The following is a 20572-nucleotide window of genomic DNA, read 5'->3' on the forward strand; positions in this document are numbered from 1 at the left end:
GCAGGGGAGGTTTGGGGGGCCGCGGGGAGGGGCTGGGGGTCGCGGTGCCACCCTTGTGCCCCCCGGCAGAGGGGCTGTGCCTGGAGCCCCCCGCCTGCCCCTGCTTCTGGGACGGGTTCGCCTTCCCGGCCGGGGCCACCGTGAGCCAGGGCTGCAGCAACTGGTGAGGCACTGGTTTATACTGGGATCCCGGGGTGCCACGTGCTGGGGTCCCGGGACACCGGGATGGGGGACACTGGGACACCGGGATGGGGGACAGTGGGACACTGGGAGAGCAGGACACTGGGATGGGGGACACTGGGACACACACTGGGACACTGGGACACCGGGAAAATGGGATATTGGGATACTGGGGTTCCAGGACATTGGGATTTGGGAGTACTGGGACACTGGGACCTGTGGACACCAGAACACCGGGACTGCAGGACACTGGGATGGAGGGACACTGGGATGGAGGGACACTGGCATAGAGGGACACTGGGATAACGGGACACTGGGATGGGGGGACACTGGGATAGAGGGACACTGGGATAACGAGCCCCCCGGCCCCGTGTGAGTCCCCTCTGTGCCTTCAGCACGTGTCTCGAGGGGCGCTGGCAGTGCCCCCCGACCCCGTCCCCGTGTCCCGCCGCCCCCGGCTGCGCCCCCTGGGAGTTCCAGTGCCGGGGCGGGGGTCTCTGCGTGCCGGGGGCCTGGCTCTGCGACAACGAGGACGACTGCGGGGACGGCTCTGACGAGCTGTGCGACCCTCCCTGCGCCCCCCAGCAGCCCCGCTGCCCCGGCGGGCGCTGCCTGCCCTGGGGGGCTCTGTGTGACGGTGTCACCCAGTGTCCCGACGGCTGGGACGAGGCGGGGTGTCCTCCCCTGCCCTGCGCCCCCCCCGAGTTCGCCTGTGCCGGGGGTCGCTGCCTCCCCCCCGCCCGGGTCTGCGACGGGCGGCTCGATTGTCCCCCCGGGGATGACTCGGACGAGGCGGGTGAGTGAGCACAGGGGGCTCGGGGGGTGGGAGAGGGGGTCTGCGGGGAGTTTTGGGGTCCTGGGGAGCTGGAGAGCCCTGCAGTGTTCGGGGTCTGTGCCCCGCAGTGGGGGTCCCTGAGCCCCCCAACCCTGCGGTCTGTGCCCCACAGCGGCACCCGGAGGTCCCGGGGGTGGGCAGAGATCTGTCCGTGCCCCGTGGGGTGCCGGTGCCCACCCGGGGGGTCCCTTTCCCTCAGGCTGCGCCCCCCGGTGCGGGCCGGGGCAGTTCAGGTGCGGGGGGGGCCGGTGTGTCCCGTACCCCCAGCGCTGCGACGGCCGCGACGACTGCGGGGACGGGAGCGACGAGAGCGGCTGTCCCTGCCCCGAGGGGCACCTGCCGTGTCCCGGGGGGGGCTGCCAGCCCCCCGCCGCTCTCTGCGACGGCCACCGCCACTGCCCCGACGGCGCGGACGAGGCCGATTGTCCCGGTGAGGGGCGCGGGGGGGACACCCGCTCTGGGAACCCCACCCGGGCCCCTCTGCCCGGGGACCCCCGAGCTGGGACCTGGGACCACCCCCGTGCGCCCCGAGAGCCCCCCGACCGAGGGACTGCCCCCCCCCCGCCTGGGACCCCCTACCCGGCATCGCCCCCTTGGGGGACCCCGACCCGTGACCTCCTCACCCAGGGCCCCCTCTGGGACTCCCTCCCCCTCTGGGACCCCCTCCCACCCTGGGACCCCCTCCCACCCTCGGTCCCCCTCCCACCCTGGCTCCGCCTCCCTTTGGGGACTTTCGACCCCGGCACCCCCACATCCGGGACCCCCTTTGGTCACCGCTGTCCCCGTGTCCCCAGCGCGGGCCACCTGCGCCCCCGGCACCGTCCCGTGCCCCGACGGCTCCTGCGTGCCGGAGGTCGCCGTGTGCGACGGCTCCCGCGACTGTCGCGACGGCTGGGACGAGAGTCCGGCGGGGTGCGCGGTGGCGCTGCCCCCCGCGCCGCTGGCACCTGGCACCGGCATTGTCACCGCCACTGGCACCATTGGCACCGCCACTGGCACCGCTGGCACCGCCACTGGCACCGCCACTGTCGCCGACATTGTCACCGCTGGCACCGCCACTGGCACCGCCGGCACCGCCGACACTGTCATCGCGGTCACCGGCGCCATCGGCACTGTCGCCAACGCTGTCACTGTCAGTGACACTGACACTGTCGCCGACACCGCCCCCGGCACCGCCGCTGTCGCCGACACTGTCGCTGTCCCCGTCCCCGCCGGTCCCTCGGCCGGGCCCTGTCCCGGCCGGTCCCTGCGCTGCGACAGCGGCGGCTGCGTCCCGCGGGGGTGGCGCTGCGATGGCGACAGCGACTGTCCCGATGGCAGCGACGAGAGAGGCTGCGACCCCCCGTGCGCCCCCGGCCACCTGCCCTGCGACCCCCCCTGCGCCCCCGGACTCGCCCCCTGCGCCCCCGCCTGCGTCCCCCCTCTCCGCCTCTGCGACGGCGTCCCCCAATGTCGCGACAGCGCCGACGAGACCCCCCAGCTGTGCGGTGAGACCCCCGGCACCCGGCTCTGGGGACATCTGGAGGGGGGGAGGCCTGGGGGTCACCCCCGTGTCGCCTCCTGGGGACCTCAGGGTCGCTTGGGGAGGGAAACTCGGCGGGGAGGGGGTCCCACCGGAGCGGGTTCGGCCCAGAGACCACCGGGGACCCCCCCTGTGTCCCCTGGGGACCCCTCAGAGCCCTCCTGTCCCCCCAGAGCCCCCCGGCCCCGGGAGCAGCCCGGGGGGTCCCTGCACAGAGTTCGACTGCGGGGACGGGGAATGTGTCACCTTCCAGCAGGTACCGGGGGACAGCGGGGACCCCCCGCCCTCCCCGCAGCGCCCGGTCCCTCCTGCTGCCACCCCCTGTCCCAGCGTGTCCCCCACTCCCTTCCAGTGACACCCGGGTGTCCCCTGCCCCCTCCCGGTGTCACCCCGATGTTCCCTCCATCATTCCCGCGGTGTCCCCGAGCCAGTGTCACCCCCGGTGGCCCCTCCCGACCCCCTCTCGCCCCCCGTTCCCGGTGTCCCTGACTCCCCTAACCCCCTCCCGGTGTCACCCCGGCGTCCCAGGAGCCCCTTTCAGTGCCACTTTATTGTCCCCGGGCTCCCTGCCGCCGTGTCCCCGCTGTGTCCCCGCTGTCCCCGCAGGTGTGTGACGGGGTGCGGGACTGCGGCTCGGGTGGGGACGAGCGGGGGTGCGGCCGCTGGGGGTCCTGGGGGCCCTGGGGGTCGTGCAGCCGCCCCTGCGGGCCCGGGGGACAGCGCCGCACGCGGGGATGTCACCAGAGCCACCCGGGGCTGCTGCGAGCGTGCCGGGGCCAACGCGAGCAGGAGAGACCCTGCTTCCACCGGGCCTGCCCGGGTGAGCGCGGGGGGCGTGGGGGACCCCCGGAGGGTGGGGGGGGAGCGGGGGACCCCCGGAGGGTGGAGGGGACCGGGGGGTGTTGGGGGGGAGGCGCGGGCGGAACCCTGACACCGCCGAGTCTGCCCAGGCGGGTCAGGGGGTGCCTGGAGGGACCCCGGGGCGTGGTGGGGGGGTCGGGGGAGTTGGGGGTCTCTGAGCGATTTGGGGGTCCCCACGGTTCAGGCTGCCCGGGGGGCTTTCGGGGACCCCGCGGTCCGAGGGGTTTGGGGGTTCTGAGGCCCCCCTTAACTCTCCCCCCTCCCTCAGTGGACGGCGCGTGGGGCCCGTGGGGACCCTGGTCCGACTGCCCGGGGGGCTGCGGGGGGGTCCGGCTGCGCAGGAGGAGCTGCCAGCCCCCCCAGAACGGCGGCCGCGCCTGCGAGGAGCTGCCCGGGGGGAGCCCCGGAGCCCTGGAGATGGGTGGGTGCGGGGGGGAAGCCGGGGGCGCGGGACGGGGTCTGGGGGTCTGGGGTCCCCCCGTGGGGCGGGGGGGCTCGGAGGGCAGGGGGCCCGATGGGGTGGGGGCTCACGGTGGGACAGATGAGCTCCACAGGGTGGGGGGCGCTCGGTGGGGTGCGGGGTCTTCTCAGGGTGAGGGGGCTTTGTGGGACGGGGGGGTCCTGGTGGGACAGGGGGGGTCACGGCTGGGGGTGGGGGGGTTCAGGGGGAAGGGGCGCTGATGGGGCGGGTGGTCTCCGTGTCTGACCCCTGCCCCCAGCCCCCTGTGCCCCGGGGGGGTGCCCCAACGCCTCGGAGTGCGCGGAGGGGCTGCGCCCCCTCCCCTGCGCCCCCTGCCCCGCCTCCTGCGCCGACCTGGCCGCCGCCGTCACCTGCCCGCGGCCCCCGCCCTGCCGCCCAGGTGAGGGGGGGTCACTGGGGGGGGTCCCCGCTGCGAGGGCACCCCCTGAGCCCCCCGCCCACCCGCAGGGTGCTGGTGCCCGGCGGGGCGGGTGCTGGACGCCCCCGAGCCGGGCGCGGGGCCCGGGGGGTGCGTGCGGCCCCGGGAGTGCCCGTGCTGGGCCGGGGGGCTCCGGTACCCCCCGGGAGCCCCGGTGCCGCTCGGATGTCGCCTCTGCGCCTGCCTCGAGGGTCGCCTGCGCCACTGCCGCCCCCAGCCCGGCTGCTCAGGTGGGTCCCGGCGCCCCCGGTTCCCGTGCCCGGTACCCCCGTGTGGCCAGCGGGACCCCCGGCTGTCCCCGCCGCGGTGACCCGGTGTCCCCCTCCCCACAGTGGACTGCGGGTGGTCGTCGTGGTCGCCGTGGGGGTCGTGCGCGGGCCCGTGCGGGACCCCCGGTGTGCAGTGGTCCTTCCGCAGCCCCTCCAACCCCGCCCGCCGCGGCGGGGGGCGGCACTGCCGCGGCATCTACCGCAAGGCCCGGCGGTGAGCGGGGCGCGGGGGGCTTTGGGGGGTCCCCCGGGGGGTTTGGGGGTCCCCCCGGTGTGTGACGGTCCCTCCCGCAGGTGTCGCACGGCGCCGTGCGGGCGGTGCCGGGAGCGGGGCCGGGGGCGCGTCCCCGGTGAGCGCTGGCGCGGGGGTCCCTGCCGGGTGTGCCAGTGCCTGGCGGGCGGGGCCGTGCGCTGTGTCCCCTACTGTCCCCTCCGCCTGTCCGGCTGTCCCCAGGTGAGCGGGGGGCGCGGGGGGCGGCGCGGGCCGCAGGTGGCGGTGGCGGTGGCGGTGACGCTGCCGGTGTCCCCAGGGCCAGGTGCTGCGGGAAGGTGACGGCGGGTCCTGCTGCTCCTGCGGCCCCGCGGGTGAGCGCGGGGTTCCGGGGGGTCCCGGGGGGTCCCGGGGCAGGTGGGGGTCACCCCCCCGTCCCCTCGTGCCCACCCGCGCCGTGCCCGTCCCCGCTGCAGGTGACAACGGCACGGCCACCCCGCCCGGGATGACGACAGCGCTGTCCCCCCCCGCGCCGGCCGAGGGTCCCGGGTACGGGGGGGGCAGGGTGGGTTTGGGGGTCCCCGAAGCTGGGGGGGGGGCACTGGGGGTGTCCCCCGCTGGCCCCTCGCCCTCACCCTGCCCCTCCAGCCCCACGGCCGGGCCCGAGGGGCCGCCCCCGTCAGGGTGGCCCGGGAGCACCGAGCCCCCCCCGGAGCCCCCCAGCGCGGCCGGGGGCACCCCCAGAACGGAGACCCCGCCCGAGGACACCCCGAGCCCCCCCGGAGGCTCCGCCACCCCCCACGAACCCCCCCGGCTCCGCGTGCTGCCCTCGCTGGCTCCCACGGGGGTCACCCCCGCGACCCCCCCAGGTGAGGGGTCCCCGGGAGGTGGGGAGAAAAGACCCCCCCCAGAACGGCCCCCCCGGGATGGGGGTGGAAGGGGGGCACGGACCCCGAGACAGCCCCGCGGGCCCGGGGGCTCCTGGGTGGGGCAGTGCCCGGGGGGCTGGGGGAGCAGCGGGGGTCCCAAATTGGGCACACCGAGGTTGGGGGGGGCGGGGCTCGCCCCCCAACACTCGGGGTCACCCTGTCCCCCCCCCCCGTGTCCCCCAGGCTGTCCCCCCCCGCCCTGGGGGGGGTGGGGGTCCTGCAGCCGCTCCTGCGGGGTGGGGGTCGCTCTGCGGCGCCGGGGGGAGACCCCGCCCGAGGGGGGCTGCGCCCACCCCCCCAACATCGACAGCCGCGTCTGCTTCGAGCGAGCCTGCCCAGGTACCCCCGACCCCGAACGGGCTGCGACCCCCGGCACCGGGGGGACCCCCGGGGGGGCGGGACCCCCGGTATGGGGCGGGTCCCCAGGGCTCCCCATTTCCGGCCTGGGACCCCCCAAAGTCTGGGGAGCTGCCCAGGGAGTGGGACCCCCCCATCCCCAGGCTGAGGGGGGGCGGGGATGGGGGTCGCGGGGGTTTGGACTCCCCGAGCGGGGGGGGGGGGGGCTCGGGGGTCCCCGGGGGGGGCGCTCGGCCTTAGGGGGTGCAGGGGGGGGTCCTGGGGCGGTGCCGACCCCCCTGACCGCCCCGTGCCCCCCCAGTCGCGGGCGGGTGGGCGCCCTGGGGGTCCTGGAGCCCCTGCGGAGCCCCGTGCGGGGGGGGGCAGCAGAGCCGCCGCCGCAGCTGCAGCGACCCCCCCCCAAAAAACGGGGGCCGGCCGTGCGAGGGAGGGGCCGTGCAGAGCCGGCCCTGCAACCTGCGGCCCTGCGGGGACCCCCCAGGTACGGGGGGCACGGGGGGCTGGGGACCCCCCTCCCACCTTTCTCCTCCGTCCCTGGACCCCCCCAGCCCCCAAACCCCCTAAAATCCCCTAAGTCCCCCCGACCCCCCCATCCCTGACCCCCCCCCCGCCATCCCAAATCCCCCCCAGCCCCCAAACCTCCCCCGATCCCCCCTGAGCCCCCCGTGTCTCCCCCAGCCCCCCAAACTCCCCCGATCCCCCCTGAGCCCCCCGTGTCTCCCCCAGCCCCCCAAACTCCCCCGATCCCCCCCTGAGCCCCCCGTGTCTCCCCCAGCCCCCCAAACCTCCCCCGATCCCCCCCCTGAGCCCCCCGTGTCTCCCCCAGCCTGCGCCCCCCAGATGCTGCTGGTGCCGCCGGGGGGGTGCGAGGATCTGGGGGTCCCCCCCTGCCCCCCCACCTGTGCGGACCCGAGTGGGAACAGCTCGTGCCCGGGGGGCTGCGAGGAAGGTCCGGGGGGGTGGGGAGGGTTTGGGGGACACGGGGGGGTCTTGGGAGGGTCCCGGGGGGATCTCGGGGGTGAATTGGGGAGGGTTAGGGGGGGACACGGGGGGATTTGGGGGGCGTTTGGGAGCCTGGAGGGACATGGAGGGGGCTTGGGGGGGTTTAGGGGGGATTTGGGGGTCTTGGGGAGTGGGAGGGAATTTAGGGTGGGCTGGGGAACTTGGGGGGGAGCAGTCTGGGGGGCGGGGAGGATTTAGGGGGCGTTGGGAGGGGCTGAAGCCCCCCTGAACCTGCCCCGCCCCCAGGCTGCCGGTGCCGGCCCGGGCTGGTCCTGCAGGGGAGCGGCTGCGTGGAACCCGGGTACCCCAAAACCCCCGTACCCCAAATCCCCCTGCGCCCCAAAACCCCTGCACCCCAAACCCCCCTGTACCCCAAATCCCCCTGTACCCCAAATCCCCGTGCATCCCAAAACCCCTGCACCCCAAATCCCCCTGCACCCCAAATCCCCGTGCATCCCAAAACCCATCCCTGTACCCCAAACCCCCCTATACACCAAATCCCCCCTGCACCCCAAACCCCATCCCTGTACCCCAAATCCCCCTGTACCCCAAATCCCCGTGCATCCCAAAACCCATCCCTGTACCCCAAACCCCCTGTATCCCAAATCCCCCCTGCACCCCAAACCCCCCTGTACCCCAAATCTCCCTGTACCCCAAATCCCCGTGCATCCCAAAACCCATCCCTGTACCCCAAACCCCCCTGTACCCCAAATCCCACCGTGAAACCGGCGACACCCCAACCCCGCCGCTGGGGGTCCCCAGGCAATGGGACCCCCTGAACATTGGGGGTCCCCCAGGGGCTCCCCAGGATTTGGGGTGACGCATCTGTTCCCTCCAGCGCCTGTGGGGTCCCTGCAGGGGTCTCTGGGGTCCCCGGAAATCGGGGCCCCCCCGAGTCCTGCGGGTGGTCGCGCTGGACCCCCTGGACCCGCTGTGACTGCGGCACCGGGACCCGGCAGCGCTTCAGGTGAGGGGCTGCCCCATAGCGGGGGGGGATCTGCCCCATAGCGGGGGTCCTGCCCCATAGCGGGGGGGGATCTGCCCCATAGCGGGGGTCCTGCCCCACATCCCACTCTCCACAGGTCTCCCACCAACCCCTCGGCCGCGGCGGGCGGTGCCCCCTGCCCCGGGACCCCCCGAGAGGTTCGGGGCTGTCCCGAGCTCTGCGGACCCGGTAGGTGCCAGGAGCCCCCCGAGCCCCCCGGGGCTGGGACCCCCGAGCGCCACCGCGGCCCCCGAGCGCCTCCGTGTCCGTCTGTCCGCAGAGCCCGGGAGCGCGGGGCCACCGGGAGCCACCGAGACACCGCGGGGGACAGGGACACCAGAGACACCGTGGGGCACGGGGACCCCAGAATCGTTGTGGGGCACAGAGACCCCAGAGTCACCGTGGGGCACGGGGACCCCAGAGACACCGTGGGGCATGGGGACCCCAGAGACACCGTGGGGCACGGGGACACCGGAGACACCGTGGGGCACAGGGACCCCAGAATCGCTGTGGGGCACAGAGACCCCAGAGTCACCGTGGGGCACAGAGACACCGGAGACACCGTGGGGCACGGGGACCCCGGAGACACCGTGGGGCTCGGGGACCCCAGAATCGCTGTGGGGCTCGGGGACCCCAGAGTCACCGTGGGGCACAGAGACCCCAGAGTCACCGTGGGGCACGGGGACACCGGAGTCACCGTGGGGGACAGGGACACCGGAGACACCGTGGGGCATGGGGACACCGGAGACACCGTGGGGCACAGAGACCCCAGAGACACCATGGGGCACGGGGACCCCGGAGCCACCGTGGGGCACAGAGACCCCAGAATCGTTGTGGGGCACAGAGACACCGGAGACACCGTGGGGCACGGGGACCCCGGAGTCACCGTGGGGCACAGAGACCCCAGAATCGCTGTGGGGCTCGGGGACCCCAGAATCGCTGTGGGGCACAGAGACCCCCGAGACACCGTGGGACACAGAGACCCCGGAGTCACCGTGGGACACGGGGACCCCAGAATCGCCGCGGGTCCCGGGGTCCCTGGAGCCGCTGTGGGTCCCGGAGCCCCCCGAGCCGCCCGTCCCCGCCCGTGGCCGGTGGTCGCCGTGGGGGCCCTGGGGGGGCTGCAGCGCTCCGTGCGGGGGGGGCGAGCGCTGGCGCCGCCGGGGCTGCGGGACCCCCCCGTGCCCGGGCCCGGCCCTGCAGAGCCAGAGCTGCCACAGCCACGTGTGTCGCGGTGAGTGCGACACGGGGACGGTGACACGGGGACGGTGACATGGGGACCACGACAGGGACCGCGACATGGGGGACCCTCACCAAGCCACCGGGCCCAAAGATCCCTCCCCAGAGATGTGACCCAGAGACCCCAGTACAGAGCCCAAGGACCCCGAGCCAGAGCTGTCACTGAGAGCCCCCGAGCACAGCCCTGCCCCACAGACCCCCACGGACCCCCACGGACCCACCCCCACAGTGCCCCATAGACCCCCACAGTGCCCCACAGACCCCCACAGTGCCCCACTGCGCTGCCCCTCATCCCCGCCCCACGCCCCACGGGACACTGAGCCGGGTGTTGGGGGGTGCAGTCCGGGTGTTCAGGGGTGTTGGGGGGCGCTCAGGGGTGTCGGGGGGCACAGGCCGGGTACCCCTGGGTACCCCGGGGTGTTCAGGGGTGTTGGGGGGCGCTCAGGGGTGTTCAGGGGTGTTGGGGGGCGCAGGCCGGCCGGGTGCCCCCAGGTCCTGAGCGTTTTCTCGGGGGGCTGCAGAGGCCGGGTGCCCCCCCGGCCGGACCTTCCGCGAGTGCGGGGGGGGCTCCGGGTGTCCCCGGAGCTGCGCCCACCTTGGGGGGGCCGTGGGGTGCGCGGGGGGGTGCCAGGAGGGCTGTCACTGCCCCCCCGGGACCCTCCTGCACCGCCACTCCTGCCTGCAGGTGAGACCCCCGGGAGACCCCCCGGAACCGGGGTGCTGCCCCCCAAATCCCGGGCTGGGGGCTGGGGGCCAGGGAAATCTCGGGGTTTGGGGTCCGCAAATCCGCGGGGGCCCCGAGAGAGGTTGGGGGTCCCGGGGTGGGGGTTCCCGGTTTGTGGGGGTGTCTCGGGGGTGGGAGGGGGGGTTCCCTGGGTCGGGGGGTCCCTGATTGTGGGAGGGGTCCCGGGGAGGGGTCCCCTGGTGTGTGAGCGACCCCTGGGGCAGCGGGGGGTCCCCAGGGTGCTGCTATGGGGTGGTGGGTGCCCCACGGGTGTCCCCCAGGGTGCTGGGGCTTCATGGGGGTCCCTGGGTCTGTGGTTGGGGTGTTTTGGGGTCCTTGGGTCTGTGGTTGGGGTGTTTCGGGGTCCCTGGGTCTGTGGTTGGGGTGTTTTGGGGTCTCAGGGTCTGGGGGTGCCCCCCGGGCGCCCCCCACCCCCGGCTCAGCCCCAGCAGTGCCCGTGCTCGGTGCCGGCCGCGCTGCTGCGGGGGGGCACGGCCGGGACCCCCCCCAGGGACCCCCCCGGGACCCCCCCCGGGGACCCCCCGATCCTGGAGCTGCCGCCGGGCGGGACCCTCCGCGTGGGCTGCGCCCGCTGGTGAGGAGGGGGCGCTCCCGGGGGCGACCCTTCCCCACCCTGCGCCCCCCCTGACTCCCCTCTCCCCCCCAGCTCCTGCCTGTGGGGCCGCCTGCGCTGCCCCCCCTGCGCCGAGACCCCCACGGAGACCCCCACGGAGACCCCCACGGAGACCCCCACGGAGACCCCGACCTGCCCGAGCCCCCCCTGCGCCGGTGGGTCCCGGCCCCACAGCCCCACAGCCCCTGCCCCACAGCCCCCCTGCCCCACAGCCCCCGGCCCCACGCGTGGGGGTCCCGGCGGGCCCGGGGGTCTCACCGCTTGTTTCTCCCCCCACAGCGGAGCCCGGCCCCACACGGGATCTCAGCCCCACGCCCGATCTCGGCCCCACACTCGATCTCAGCCCCACACCGGATCTCAGCCCCACACGGGATCTCAGCCCCACACCGGATCTCAGCCCCACACCGGATCTCAGCCCCACACTCGATCTCAGCCCCACATCCCCAGGTGAGGGTCCCCACCCCCCGTGCCGCCCACCCCGGGGGTCTCCCCGCCCTGCCCCACTGACGGACCCTTCCCGCAGGGGACGAGGAGGATGCTGGGGGGTCCCCGGGGGTCCCGTGGGGCCCGTGGGGGCCGTGGGGGCCCTGCAGCCGCTCCTGCACCCGGCCCGAGACCCCCGCGAGCCGGAGCCGCCGCCGGGACTGCCCGGGGGGAAACTGTGGGGCGGGGGGCGACAGCCAGAGCCGACCCTGCAACCTGCCCCACTGCCACGGTATGGGGGGCTATGGGTCTGGGGTCCTGAAACCTGCCCCACTGCCGGGGTATGGGGGGCTATGGGGGTCCTGAAACCCGCCCCACTGCCACGGTATGGGGGGCTATGGGGGTCCTGCAGCCTGCCCCATTGCCGGGGTATGGGGGGCTATGGGGGTCCTGAAACCTGCCCCACTGCCACGGTATGGGGGGCTATGGGTCTGGGGTCCTGCAGCCTGCCCCACTGCCACGGTATGGGGGGCTATGGGGGTCCTGCAGCCTGCCCCATTGCCGGGGTATGGGGGGCTATGGGGGTCCTGCAGCCTGCCCCACTGCCAGGGTATGGGGGTCTGGGGGGTCTGGGATGGGCAGTGGGGGTCGGGAGGTCCGGGGGGTCTGGGGGGGCTTTGGGGTCCCTGCAAGCTGCCCCGCTGGGAAGTCACGGAGGTTTGGGGGGCTCTGGGGGTCCCTGTCCCACTGCGGGGGGATCTGGGGGGTCTCTGCCCCACTGCGGGGGGATTTGGGGGGTCCCTGCCCCACTGCGGGGGGATTTGGGGGTTTCTGCCCCACTGCGGGGGGATTTGGGGGGTCCCTGCCCCACTGCGGGGGGCTGTGGGGTGCCCCTAACGCTGAGGTTCCCCCGCAGCACCCCCCTGCCTGACGCCCCCCTGCCCGTGCCGGTGGAGCCCCTGGGGGTCCTGGGGGTCGTGCTCGCGGCCCTGCGGGGGGGGGCAGCAGCGGCGGCTCCGGGCCTTCGCCCCCCCCGGCCCCGGGGAGCCCTGGTGCCCCCAAATCCGGGGGGGCCACGAGCAGCGGCGGCCGTGCGGGGTGGAGGCGTGTCGGGGTGCGGGGGGCTCCGGGGGGCGATCCCGGGGGGCGATCCCGGGGGGCACGGGGGGTTCGGGGAGGCACAGGGGGACACCGGGGGTGGGGAGGGAGGTGGAGCCGGGCCCCGGGGGAGTTTTGGGGGGCTCAGAGGGGATTGGGGGTACGGTGTGGGGAGGGGTGAGCGGGGGGCGCGGGGAACAGGGGGGTTGGGGGCTTTGGGGGGGCTGTGGGGAACAGGGGGGGTTGGGGGCTCGGGGGGGGCTGTGGGGAACAGGGGGGGTTGGGGGGCTCAGGGGGGCTGGGGGGCGCTGGGGGTCTCAGAGCGACCCCGAGGGGTTCCGGGGGTCACCCCGTGTCCCCCCCCAGTGAACGGCGCGTGGTCCCCGTGGGGTCCCTGGTCGCGCTGTGACGTCACGTGCGGGGGGGGCCGCTCCGTGCGCAGCCGCTCGTGCTCCCGACCCCCCCCCAAAAACGGGGGCAGCCCCTGCCCCGGGGGGGGGCACGAGCTGAGGGTCTGCAACCCCCGGCCCTGCGGTACGGGGGGCACTGGGGAAACTGGGGAAACTGGGGGAGCCGGGGGGGGGCACTGGGGGGAACTGGGGAAACTGGGGGAGCACTGGGGGAGCCGGGGGGGGCACTGGGGGGAACTGGGGAAACTGGGGGAGCACTGGGGGAGCCGGGGGGGGCACTGGGGGGAACTGGGGAAACTGGGGGAGCACTGGAGGAGCCGGGGGGGGCACTGGGGGGAACTGGGGAAACTGGGGGAGCACTGGGGGAGCCGGGGGGGGCACTGGGGGGAACTGGGGAAACTGGGGGAGCACTGGGGGAGCCGGGGGGGGCACTGGGGGGAACTGGGGAAACTGGGGGAGCACTGGGGGAGCCGGGGGGGGCACTGGGGGGAACTGGGGGAGCTGGGGGGGGGGGCACTGGGGGAGCACTGGGGGAGCCGGGGGGGGCACTGGGGGGCACTGGGGGAGCTGCGGGAGGCTGGGGGTGCCTGGGGGGGCTGGGTGGGGTCCCGGGGGTGCCCGGGGGGGCTGGGTGGGGTCCCGGGGGTGCGGGGGTGCTGACGGTGCCCCCCAGGCCCGCGGTGCCCCCCCGGGCAGAGCCTGTCCCCCTGCGGGTCGCGGTGCCCGCGGAGCTGCCGGGACCTGCAGGAGGGGGTGTCCTGTCAGGGGGGGGTCCCCTGCGAGCCCGGCTGCCGCTGTCCCCCCGGTGAGCCCCCGGCACCGCCCGCGACACCCCGGGGCAGCGCGGGGACACCCCCGGGACTGCCGGGACCCTGTGTCCCCTCCTGTCCCCTCCTGTTCCCCTGACCCCCACCGTCCCTCTGTCCCCTGTCCCCCGTGTCCCCCCTGTGCCCCTGTCCCCTGTCCACCCCTTGTCCCCCCCTGTTCCCCCTGTCCCCCCCATGTCCCCATGTCCCCATGTCCCCCTGACCCCTGTCACCCCCAAGGGACCCTGGAGCAGGACGGGGGCTGTGTCCCCATGTCCCCCCATGTCCCCATGTCCCTTGTCCCCCCCAGCGGCCCTGGAGCAGGACGGGGGCTGTGTCCCCATGTCCCCATGTCCCCCCCATGTCCCCCCGATGTCCCCCATGTTCCCATGTCACCCCCAGGGACCCTGAAGCAGGACGGGGGCTGTGTCCCCATGTCCCCTCCATGTCCCCATGTCCCCATGTCCCCTGTCACCCCCAGGGACCCTGGAGCAGGACGGGGGCTGTGTCCCCATGTCCCCATGTCCCCCCATGTCCCCTGTCACCCCCAGGGACCTGGAGCAGGACGGGGGCTGTGTCCCCATGTCCCCCCCATGTCCCCATGTCCCCATGTCCCCCCCATGTCCCCATGTCCCCATGTCCCCTCCATGTCCCCCATGTCCCCTGTCACCCCCAGGGACCCTGGAGCAGGACGGGGGCTGTGTCCCCCCCGCCCTGTGCGCCTGTCTGGACTCGGGGGGGCAGCTCTGGGTGCCGGGGGGCAGCGCCCACCCCCGGGGCTGCCACAACTGCACCTGCGCGGGGGGGCGGCTGCGCTGTGTCCCGGGGGGCTGTCCCCCCCCGACCGCCACCCCCGGGACCCCCCCCGGGACCCCCCCCGGGACCCCCCCGTGCGCCTGGAGCCGCTGGAGCCGCTGGGGACCCTGCAGTGTCACCTGCGGGGGGGGGCGGCAGGAGCGCTACCGGTGAGGGGGGGACACACGGGGGGACACGGGGGGGGGACTCGGGGGGGACCCGGCAGCTTGGGGACACCCGGGGGGGAGGGACACCGAACTGGGGGGGACACAGAGCTCGGGAGGGGACACGGTACCCGCTGGGGGGGCACTGGGGGGGCACAGGTCACATCTGGGGGACACAGGTCACATCTGGGGGACACAGGTCACATCTGGGGGGCACAGGTCACATCTGGGAGGGCACAGGTCACATCTGGGGGGGCACAGGTCACATCTGGGGACGCACCTGGCACTGGGGGGGACACGAAACCCACGGGGGGGGAGGTGACACGGGGGGGCTGCGGGGTCCCCGCCGCTCACCCCGCTGTCCCGTGTGACCCCCCCCCCCAGGACCCCCATCCCCCCCGAGGGCTCGGGGGGAGCCTGCGGGCCCCCCCAGGAGCAGGTTCGGGGGTGCGAGCCGAGCCCGTGCCCCCCCGTGTGCCCCTGGGCGGGGGGCGAGCGGGGGCTGGGCGAGCGCTGGAGCCCCGGGCCGTGCCGACAGTGGTGAGTGGGGGGCCAGGGGGGCCGGGGGGGGGCGGTCCGAGGACCCCCCACCCACGGCGAGCGTGTCCCCCCGCAGCACCTGCACCCCCGAGGGACCCGAGTGCTGGGACACCCCGTGTGCGGCCGGTATGGGGGGGCCGGGGGGGGATTGGGGGGTCCTGGTGGTCTGGAGAGTTCGGGGAGGTGAGGGGGGGTCCTGAGGGTCCCGGTGACCCTGGTGCCCCCCCCGTGCCCCCCCAGAGCCGTGTGACTGGAGCCCCTGGGGGTCCTGGGGACCCTGCGGAGACCCCTGCGCGGGGGGGTCCCGCCTGCGCCACCGGCACCCCCTGAACCCCGAGACCCCCGGGCGGGCGTGCACAGGGGTCCGGACCCAGAGCGAGAGCTGCAGCTCCAGCGCGTGTCCCGGTAACCCCGAGCGCCCCCCCGGGACCCCCCCCGAGCCCCGCGACTCCCGCCCGGGGGTGCTGAGGGCTCCCCGTGCCCCCCAGACCCCCGGTGCGGCGGGGGGGGCCGGACCCGCAGTCCCTGCGCCGGGCGCTGTCCCCGGACCTGCGGTGACACCTGGGGCCAGGTGCTGTGTCTGCAGGGACCCTGCGAGCCAGGTACTGGCCCGTCCCTGCGGGGTGTCCCCAACAGCCGCGGGGTGTCCCCGGTGTCCCCAACACCCGCTGGGTGTCCCCGGTGTCCCCAACACTCATCACTGTCCCCTGTGTCCCCAACACCCACCGGTGTCCCCTGTGTCCCCAACACCCACCGGTGTCCCCTGTGTCCCCCAACACCCGCGGGGTGGGTGTCCTCGGTGTCCCCAACAACTGCTGGGTGTCCGCGGTGTCCCCAACACCCGCGGGGTGTCCCCCCACACCCACGGGTGTCCCCGGTGTCCCCCACACCCACGGGTGTCCCCGGTGTCCCCCACACCCACGGGTGTCCCCCGTGTCCCCCACACCCACGGGTGTCCCCCGGTGTCCCCAGGGTGCCGCTGTCCCCCCGGGCAGCTGCTCCAGGACGGTCTCTGTGTCCCCCTGAGCCGCTGTCGCTGCGGGACCCCCGGCGGGGACAACGGGAGCCGCGAGGTGTCCCCGGGGGCCGTGACACAGATCGGCTGTCACAACTGGTGGGTGACACCGCCCAGGGGACACGGCCGGGGGGCTCCGTCACACCGGGACAGACGCGGCGCTGGGGGACACGGGGGGCGACAAGGGGACAGGGCATGGCCACACGGGGGTGGCGGGGGGACAGGCACGGGGACAATGGGGACGGGTACGGGGACAATGGGGACGGGCATGGGGACAATGGGGACGGGCACGGGGACAATGGGGACGGGGACAGGGAGGGACGGGGACAGTGGCGATGCCACCCAGCAGAGCCCCGCGTGCGGTGACGGTGACACGCGTGTCACCCCCACTGCAGCACCTGCGAGAACGGAACCTTGACCTGCCCGGTGCTGGCGTGTCCCTCCCCGGGGCCTGCGACCCCCGCGGTCCCCGTGTCCCCCTGGTCCCCCCTGTCCCCCCTGTCCCCCCTGTCCCCTGTGTCCCCTCTGTCCCCTCTGTCCTCCGAGCCCCCTCTGTTCCCCCTCTCTCCCGAGCCCCCCGTGTCCCCCCCCGTGTCCCCCCCCGTGTCCCCCTGGTCCCCCTGGTCCCGCTGCTCCCGCAGTTGCGGCGGAGGGACCCGGAGGCGGCACCGGCAGTGCCGGGAGGGCCCCGGGGCGGGGCCGCGGTGCGAGGGGAGCCCCGCGGAGGAGACGTCGGCGTGTAACGGCCAGGAGTGTCCCGGTGAGGGGCGGCACAGCGCGGGGGAGCGGACACCAGGAACGGGACATGGGGAACGGGACACGGGACACGGGACACGGGGAGCGGGACAGGGGGAATGGGACAGGGAACTGGACACGGGGAACGGGAGAAAGGGAGGGAGGGAGGGATGGGATGGATGGATGGGATGGGTGGATGGATGGATGGATGGATGATGGATGGATGATGGATGGATGGATGGATGATGGATGGATGGATGATGGATGGATGGATGATGGATGATGGATGATGGATGGATGGATGATGGATGATGGATGGATGGATGGATGGATGGATGGATGGATGGATGATGGATGGATGATGGATGATGATGGATGGATGATGGATGATGGATGGATGGATGGATGATGGATGGATGATGGATGGATGATGGATGATGGATGGATGGATGATGGATGGATGATGGATGATGATGGATGGATGATGGATGATGGATGGATGATGGATGATGGATGATGGATGGATGATGGATGGATGATGGATGGATGATGGATGATGGATGGATGGATGATGGATGATGGATGGATGGATGGATGGATGGATGGATGGATGATGGATGGATGGATGGATGATGGATGGATGGATGATGGATGGATGATGGATGGATGGATGGATGGATGATGGATGGATGGATGGATGATGGATGGATGATGGATGGATGGATGATGGATGGATGGATGATGGATGGATGATGGATGATGGATGGATGGATGATGGATGATGGATGGATGGATGGATGGATGGATGGATGATGGATGGATGATGGATGATGATGGATGGATGATGGATGATGGATGGATGATGGATGATGATGGATGGATGATGGATGATGGATGGATGGATGGATGGATGATGGATGGATGGATGGATGGATGATGGATGGATGATGGATGGATGGATGGATGGATGATGGATGGATGGATGATGGATGATGGATGATGGATGGATGATGGATGGATGATGGATGATGGATGGATGATGGATGGATGATGGATGGATGATGGATGGATGATGGATGGATGGATGGATGATGGATGATGGATGGATGGATGGATGGATGATGGATGGATGATGGATGGATGGATGGATGGATGATGGATGGATGATGGATGGATGGATGGATGATGGATGGATGATGGATGGATGGATGGATGGATGGATGGATGGATGGATGGATGATGGATGGATGATGGATGGATGGATGGATGGATGATGGATGGATGATGGATGGATGGATGGATGGATGGATGATGGATGATGGATGATGGATGGATGATGGATGGATGATGGATGATGGATGGATGATGGATGGATGATGGATGATGGATGGATGATGGATGGATGATGGATGGATGGATGGATGATGGATGGATGGATGGATGGATGATGGATGGATGGATGGATGGATGGATGGACGGATGGAGGGATGGGAGAGCGGGAGAAGGGGACGGAGGGATGCAGGGATGGGAGATGGAAGCGGGGGGAGGGAGCGAGGAAAGGAGGGAGGGATGGAGGCTGATGGCTGGAGGGCCGGGGGTAGGGGTGGAGCCGGTGCCATTCCCGGTGCCGTTCCCGGTGCCATTCCCGGTGTGTTCCCGTGCCATTCCCAGTGGCCCCAGGCTGCCCCCCAGGCGAGGTGTGGCTGGACCCCGGCCCCGCCTGTGAGCGCAGCTGCCAGGACCTGGCGGAGCCCCCCGGGACTTGCGGGGGGACCCCCATGACCCTCGGACCCTCCGGATCCTCCGAGACCCCCGCGACCCCCGGGACCCCCGTGACTCCGGACACCTCCAGCACCCCCGCGACCCCCGGGACCCCCGGGACCCCCGGGACCCTCGGGACCCTCGGCCCTCCCGCGGCTCTCGGTACCGCCCGGACCCCGGCGCGCTGTGCCTGCGCCCCGGGCCGGTACCGGAACGGCTCCGGGCAGTGCGTGAGCGCGGGGGGCTGCGGGTGCCGCTACCGCGGGGAGCTGCGAGCGGTGAGCAGGGGAGCGGGGTGGGGGTCCCCGGTGCCGTGAGTGGGGGTCCCTGAGCAGCGTTTGGGGTCCGTGCGCCCCTCCAGGCCGGCAGCGAGTGGCAGGAGCGGTGCGGGACCTGTCGCTGCTCCGAGGGACGCGTCACCTGCGCCACCTCCTGCCCCGCGCTCACCTGCCCGGAGGTGAGGGGGCTCCGGGGGGCGCGGGGGGTCCCCGCGGGCAGGGGCTGAGCCTGGGGGTCCCCGCAGGGCACGGAGCCGGTGCGGGAGCCCGGGAGCTGCTGCCCCGTGTGCCGGGACGAGTGGCCAGGTGAGACCCCGTTCCCGGGGACCCCGGGGAGGGGCGGCCCCGGAACCGCCCCCCGCTCACCCCGGGACCCCCCCCCCCGCCGTTCAGAGGAGCCCCCCGGGCCGTGCCGGCTCCTCACGGCGCTCCGGAGCATCTCCAAGGGCGCGTGTGTCCTGCGGGGCGTCCGTGTCACCTACTGCGCGGGGACGTGTCGCTCCCGCACCGCCGTCAGCGCGCAGGTACGGGCCGGGGGCGGGTGGGAGCCCCGCTGCGGCGGGGGCTGGGGGCGCGGGGGGTGTCGGTGTCCCCCGGTGAGCGCCGTGCCCCGCAGGAGCCGTTCGTGCGGGCGCTGTGCGAGTGCTGCAGTTACCGGCTGGACCCGGCCCGGCCCGTGCGGGCTCTGCTGCTGCCGTGTCCCCGCGGCCGCCCCCGGCCCGCGCTGCTGCCCCGCATCGCGCACTGCCGCTGCGAGCCCTGCCGGGGTACGGGACCGGGAACGGGAACCGGGAACCGGGGATGGGAATGGGGAATGGGAACGGGGACTGCATCGCGCACTGCCGCTGCGAGCCCTGCCGGGGTACGGGACCGGGAACGGGAACGGGAACCGGGAATGGGGAATGGGGAATGGGAACGGGGACCGCATCGCGCACTGCCGCTGCGAGCCCTGCCGGGGTACCGGAACCGGGAACGGGAACCGGGAATGGGAATGGGGAATGGGAACGGGGACTGCATCGCGCACTGCCGCTGCGAGCCCTGCCGGGGTACCGGAACCGGGAACCGGGAATGGGAACCGGGAATGGGAATGGGGAATGGGAACCGGGATCGCATCGCGCACTGCCGCTGCGAGCCCTGCCGGGGTACGGGACCGGGAACGGGAACCGGGAATGGGAATAGGGAATGGGAATGGGGACTGCATCGCGCACTGCCGCTGCGAGCCCTGCCGGGGTACCGGAACCGGGACCGGGAACCGGGAATGGGAATGGGGAATGGGAACGGGGGATGGGAACGGGCACCGCATCGCGCACTGCCGCTGCGAGCCCTGCCGGGGTACGGGACCGGGAACGGGAACCGGGAATGGGAGCCGGGAACCGGGGATGGGAACCGGGAATGGGAATGGGGAATGGGAACGGGAGCGGGAACATGAACGGGGAACGGGAACATGAACGGGGAACGGGAACGGGAGCGGGAGCGGGGAACGGGAACGGGAGCGGGGAACGGGAGCGGGGGAGCGGAACCGGTGAGCGGGGGTCCCGCCGGGGGTGCGGTGCGGGGTGCGGGCTGGGTGCCCCGGGGTGGGGTTGGGGTGCGGGGGGGTCCCGGGTGCGGTGTCGGGGATGCGGGAGGGGTCCCGGGGTGACACCGCGACCCTCCCGTCCCGCAGGCGGGGACTTCACCCGGCGCTGAGGAGCCCCCCGGGCTCAGCCCCGCGCCCCCCGCCCGGGGCGGCACCGGGGAGCCGCTGATCGAGCCCAATAAACAATAACCGATAATTAATCAATAATTAACCGAGAGCTGCACCGGGGGGCACTGCGGGAACCGGGGGGCTCGGGGGGGGTACTGGGGGTACTGGGGGATACTGGGATAAACTGGGATGAACTGGGGGGCTCAGGGGGGA

The 20572-nt window shown here is 73.3% G+C and overlaps 1 protein-coding gene across 1 annotated transcript in view; it reads left to right on the forward strand.

Annotated features, from left to right (window-relative positions):
• LOC131576743 (SCO-spondin-like) overlaps positions 1 to 20445 on the forward strand; it is a 32763-nt gene extending 12318 nt beyond the window's left edge. The window contains exons 24-67 of the mRNA XM_058833734.1: positions 70 to 163; positions 576 to 976; positions 1215 to 1445; positions 1810 to 2502; positions 2711 to 2793; positions 3144 to 3357; positions 3583 to 3819; positions 4118 to 4258; positions 4327 to 4527; positions 4630 to 4780; positions 4861 to 5020; positions 5097 to 5151; positions 5254 to 5326; positions 5426 to 5646; positions 5890 to 6045; positions 6365 to 6544; positions 6890 to 7012; positions 7312 to 7366; positions 7904 to 8032; positions 8148 to 8239; positions 8331 to 8424; positions 8571 to 8802; positions 8897 to 9284; positions 9811 to 10095; positions 10536 to 10608; positions 10681 to 10802; positions 10927 to 11094; positions 11171 to 11362; positions 11987 to 12184; positions 12535 to 12702; positions 13252 to 13383; positions 14061 to 14349; positions 14728 to 14883; positions 14960 to 15009; positions 15124 to 15288; positions 15372 to 15485; positions 15856 to 15997; positions 16294 to 16658; positions 18305 to 18672; positions 18756 to 18851; positions 18918 to 18978; positions 19066 to 19196; positions 19289 to 19439; positions 20339 to 20445. Coding sequence (XP_058689717.1) covers positions 70 to 163; positions 576 to 976; positions 1215 to 1445; positions 1810 to 2502; positions 2711 to 2793; positions 3144 to 3357; positions 3583 to 3819; positions 4118 to 4258; positions 4327 to 4527; positions 4630 to 4780; positions 4861 to 5020; positions 5097 to 5151; positions 5254 to 5326; positions 5426 to 5646; positions 5890 to 6045; positions 6365 to 6544; positions 6890 to 7012; positions 7312 to 7366; positions 7904 to 8032; positions 8148 to 8239; positions 8331 to 8424; positions 8571 to 8802; positions 8897 to 9284; positions 9811 to 10095; positions 10536 to 10608; positions 10681 to 10802; positions 10927 to 11094; positions 11171 to 11362; positions 11987 to 12184; positions 12535 to 12702; positions 13252 to 13383; positions 14061 to 14349; positions 14728 to 14883; positions 14960 to 15009; positions 15124 to 15288; positions 15372 to 15485; positions 15856 to 15997; positions 16294 to 16658; positions 18305 to 18672; positions 18756 to 18851; positions 18918 to 18978; positions 19066 to 19196; positions 19289 to 19439; positions 20339 to 20361 — 7853 coding nt within the window. The 3' untranslated portion in view covers positions 20362 to 20445. The remainder of the gene's footprint in view (positions 1 to 69; positions 164 to 575; positions 977 to 1214; positions 1446 to 1809; positions 2503 to 2710; positions 2794 to 3143; positions 3358 to 3582; positions 3820 to 4117; positions 4259 to 4326; positions 4528 to 4629; positions 4781 to 4860; positions 5021 to 5096; positions 5152 to 5253; positions 5327 to 5425; positions 5647 to 5889; positions 6046 to 6364; positions 6545 to 6889; positions 7013 to 7311; positions 7367 to 7903; positions 8033 to 8147; positions 8240 to 8330; positions 8425 to 8570; positions 8803 to 8896; positions 9285 to 9810; positions 10096 to 10535; positions 10609 to 10680; positions 10803 to 10926; positions 11095 to 11170; positions 11363 to 11986; positions 12185 to 12534; positions 12703 to 13251; positions 13384 to 14060; positions 14350 to 14727; positions 14884 to 14959; positions 15010 to 15123; positions 15289 to 15371; positions 15486 to 15855; positions 15998 to 16293; positions 16659 to 18304; positions 18673 to 18755; positions 18852 to 18917; positions 18979 to 19065; positions 19197 to 19288; positions 19440 to 20338) is intronic.
• Positions 20446 to 20572: the final 127 nt, after the last annotated feature.

The sequence above is a fragment of the Poecile atricapillus genome, chromosome 2, assembly GCF_030490865.1.
Source record: "Poecile atricapillus isolate bPoeAtr1 chromosome 2, bPoeAtr1.hap1, whole genome shotgun sequence".
Lineage (NCBI taxonomy): Eukaryota > Metazoa > Chordata > Aves > Passeriformes > Paridae > Poecile > Poecile atricapillus.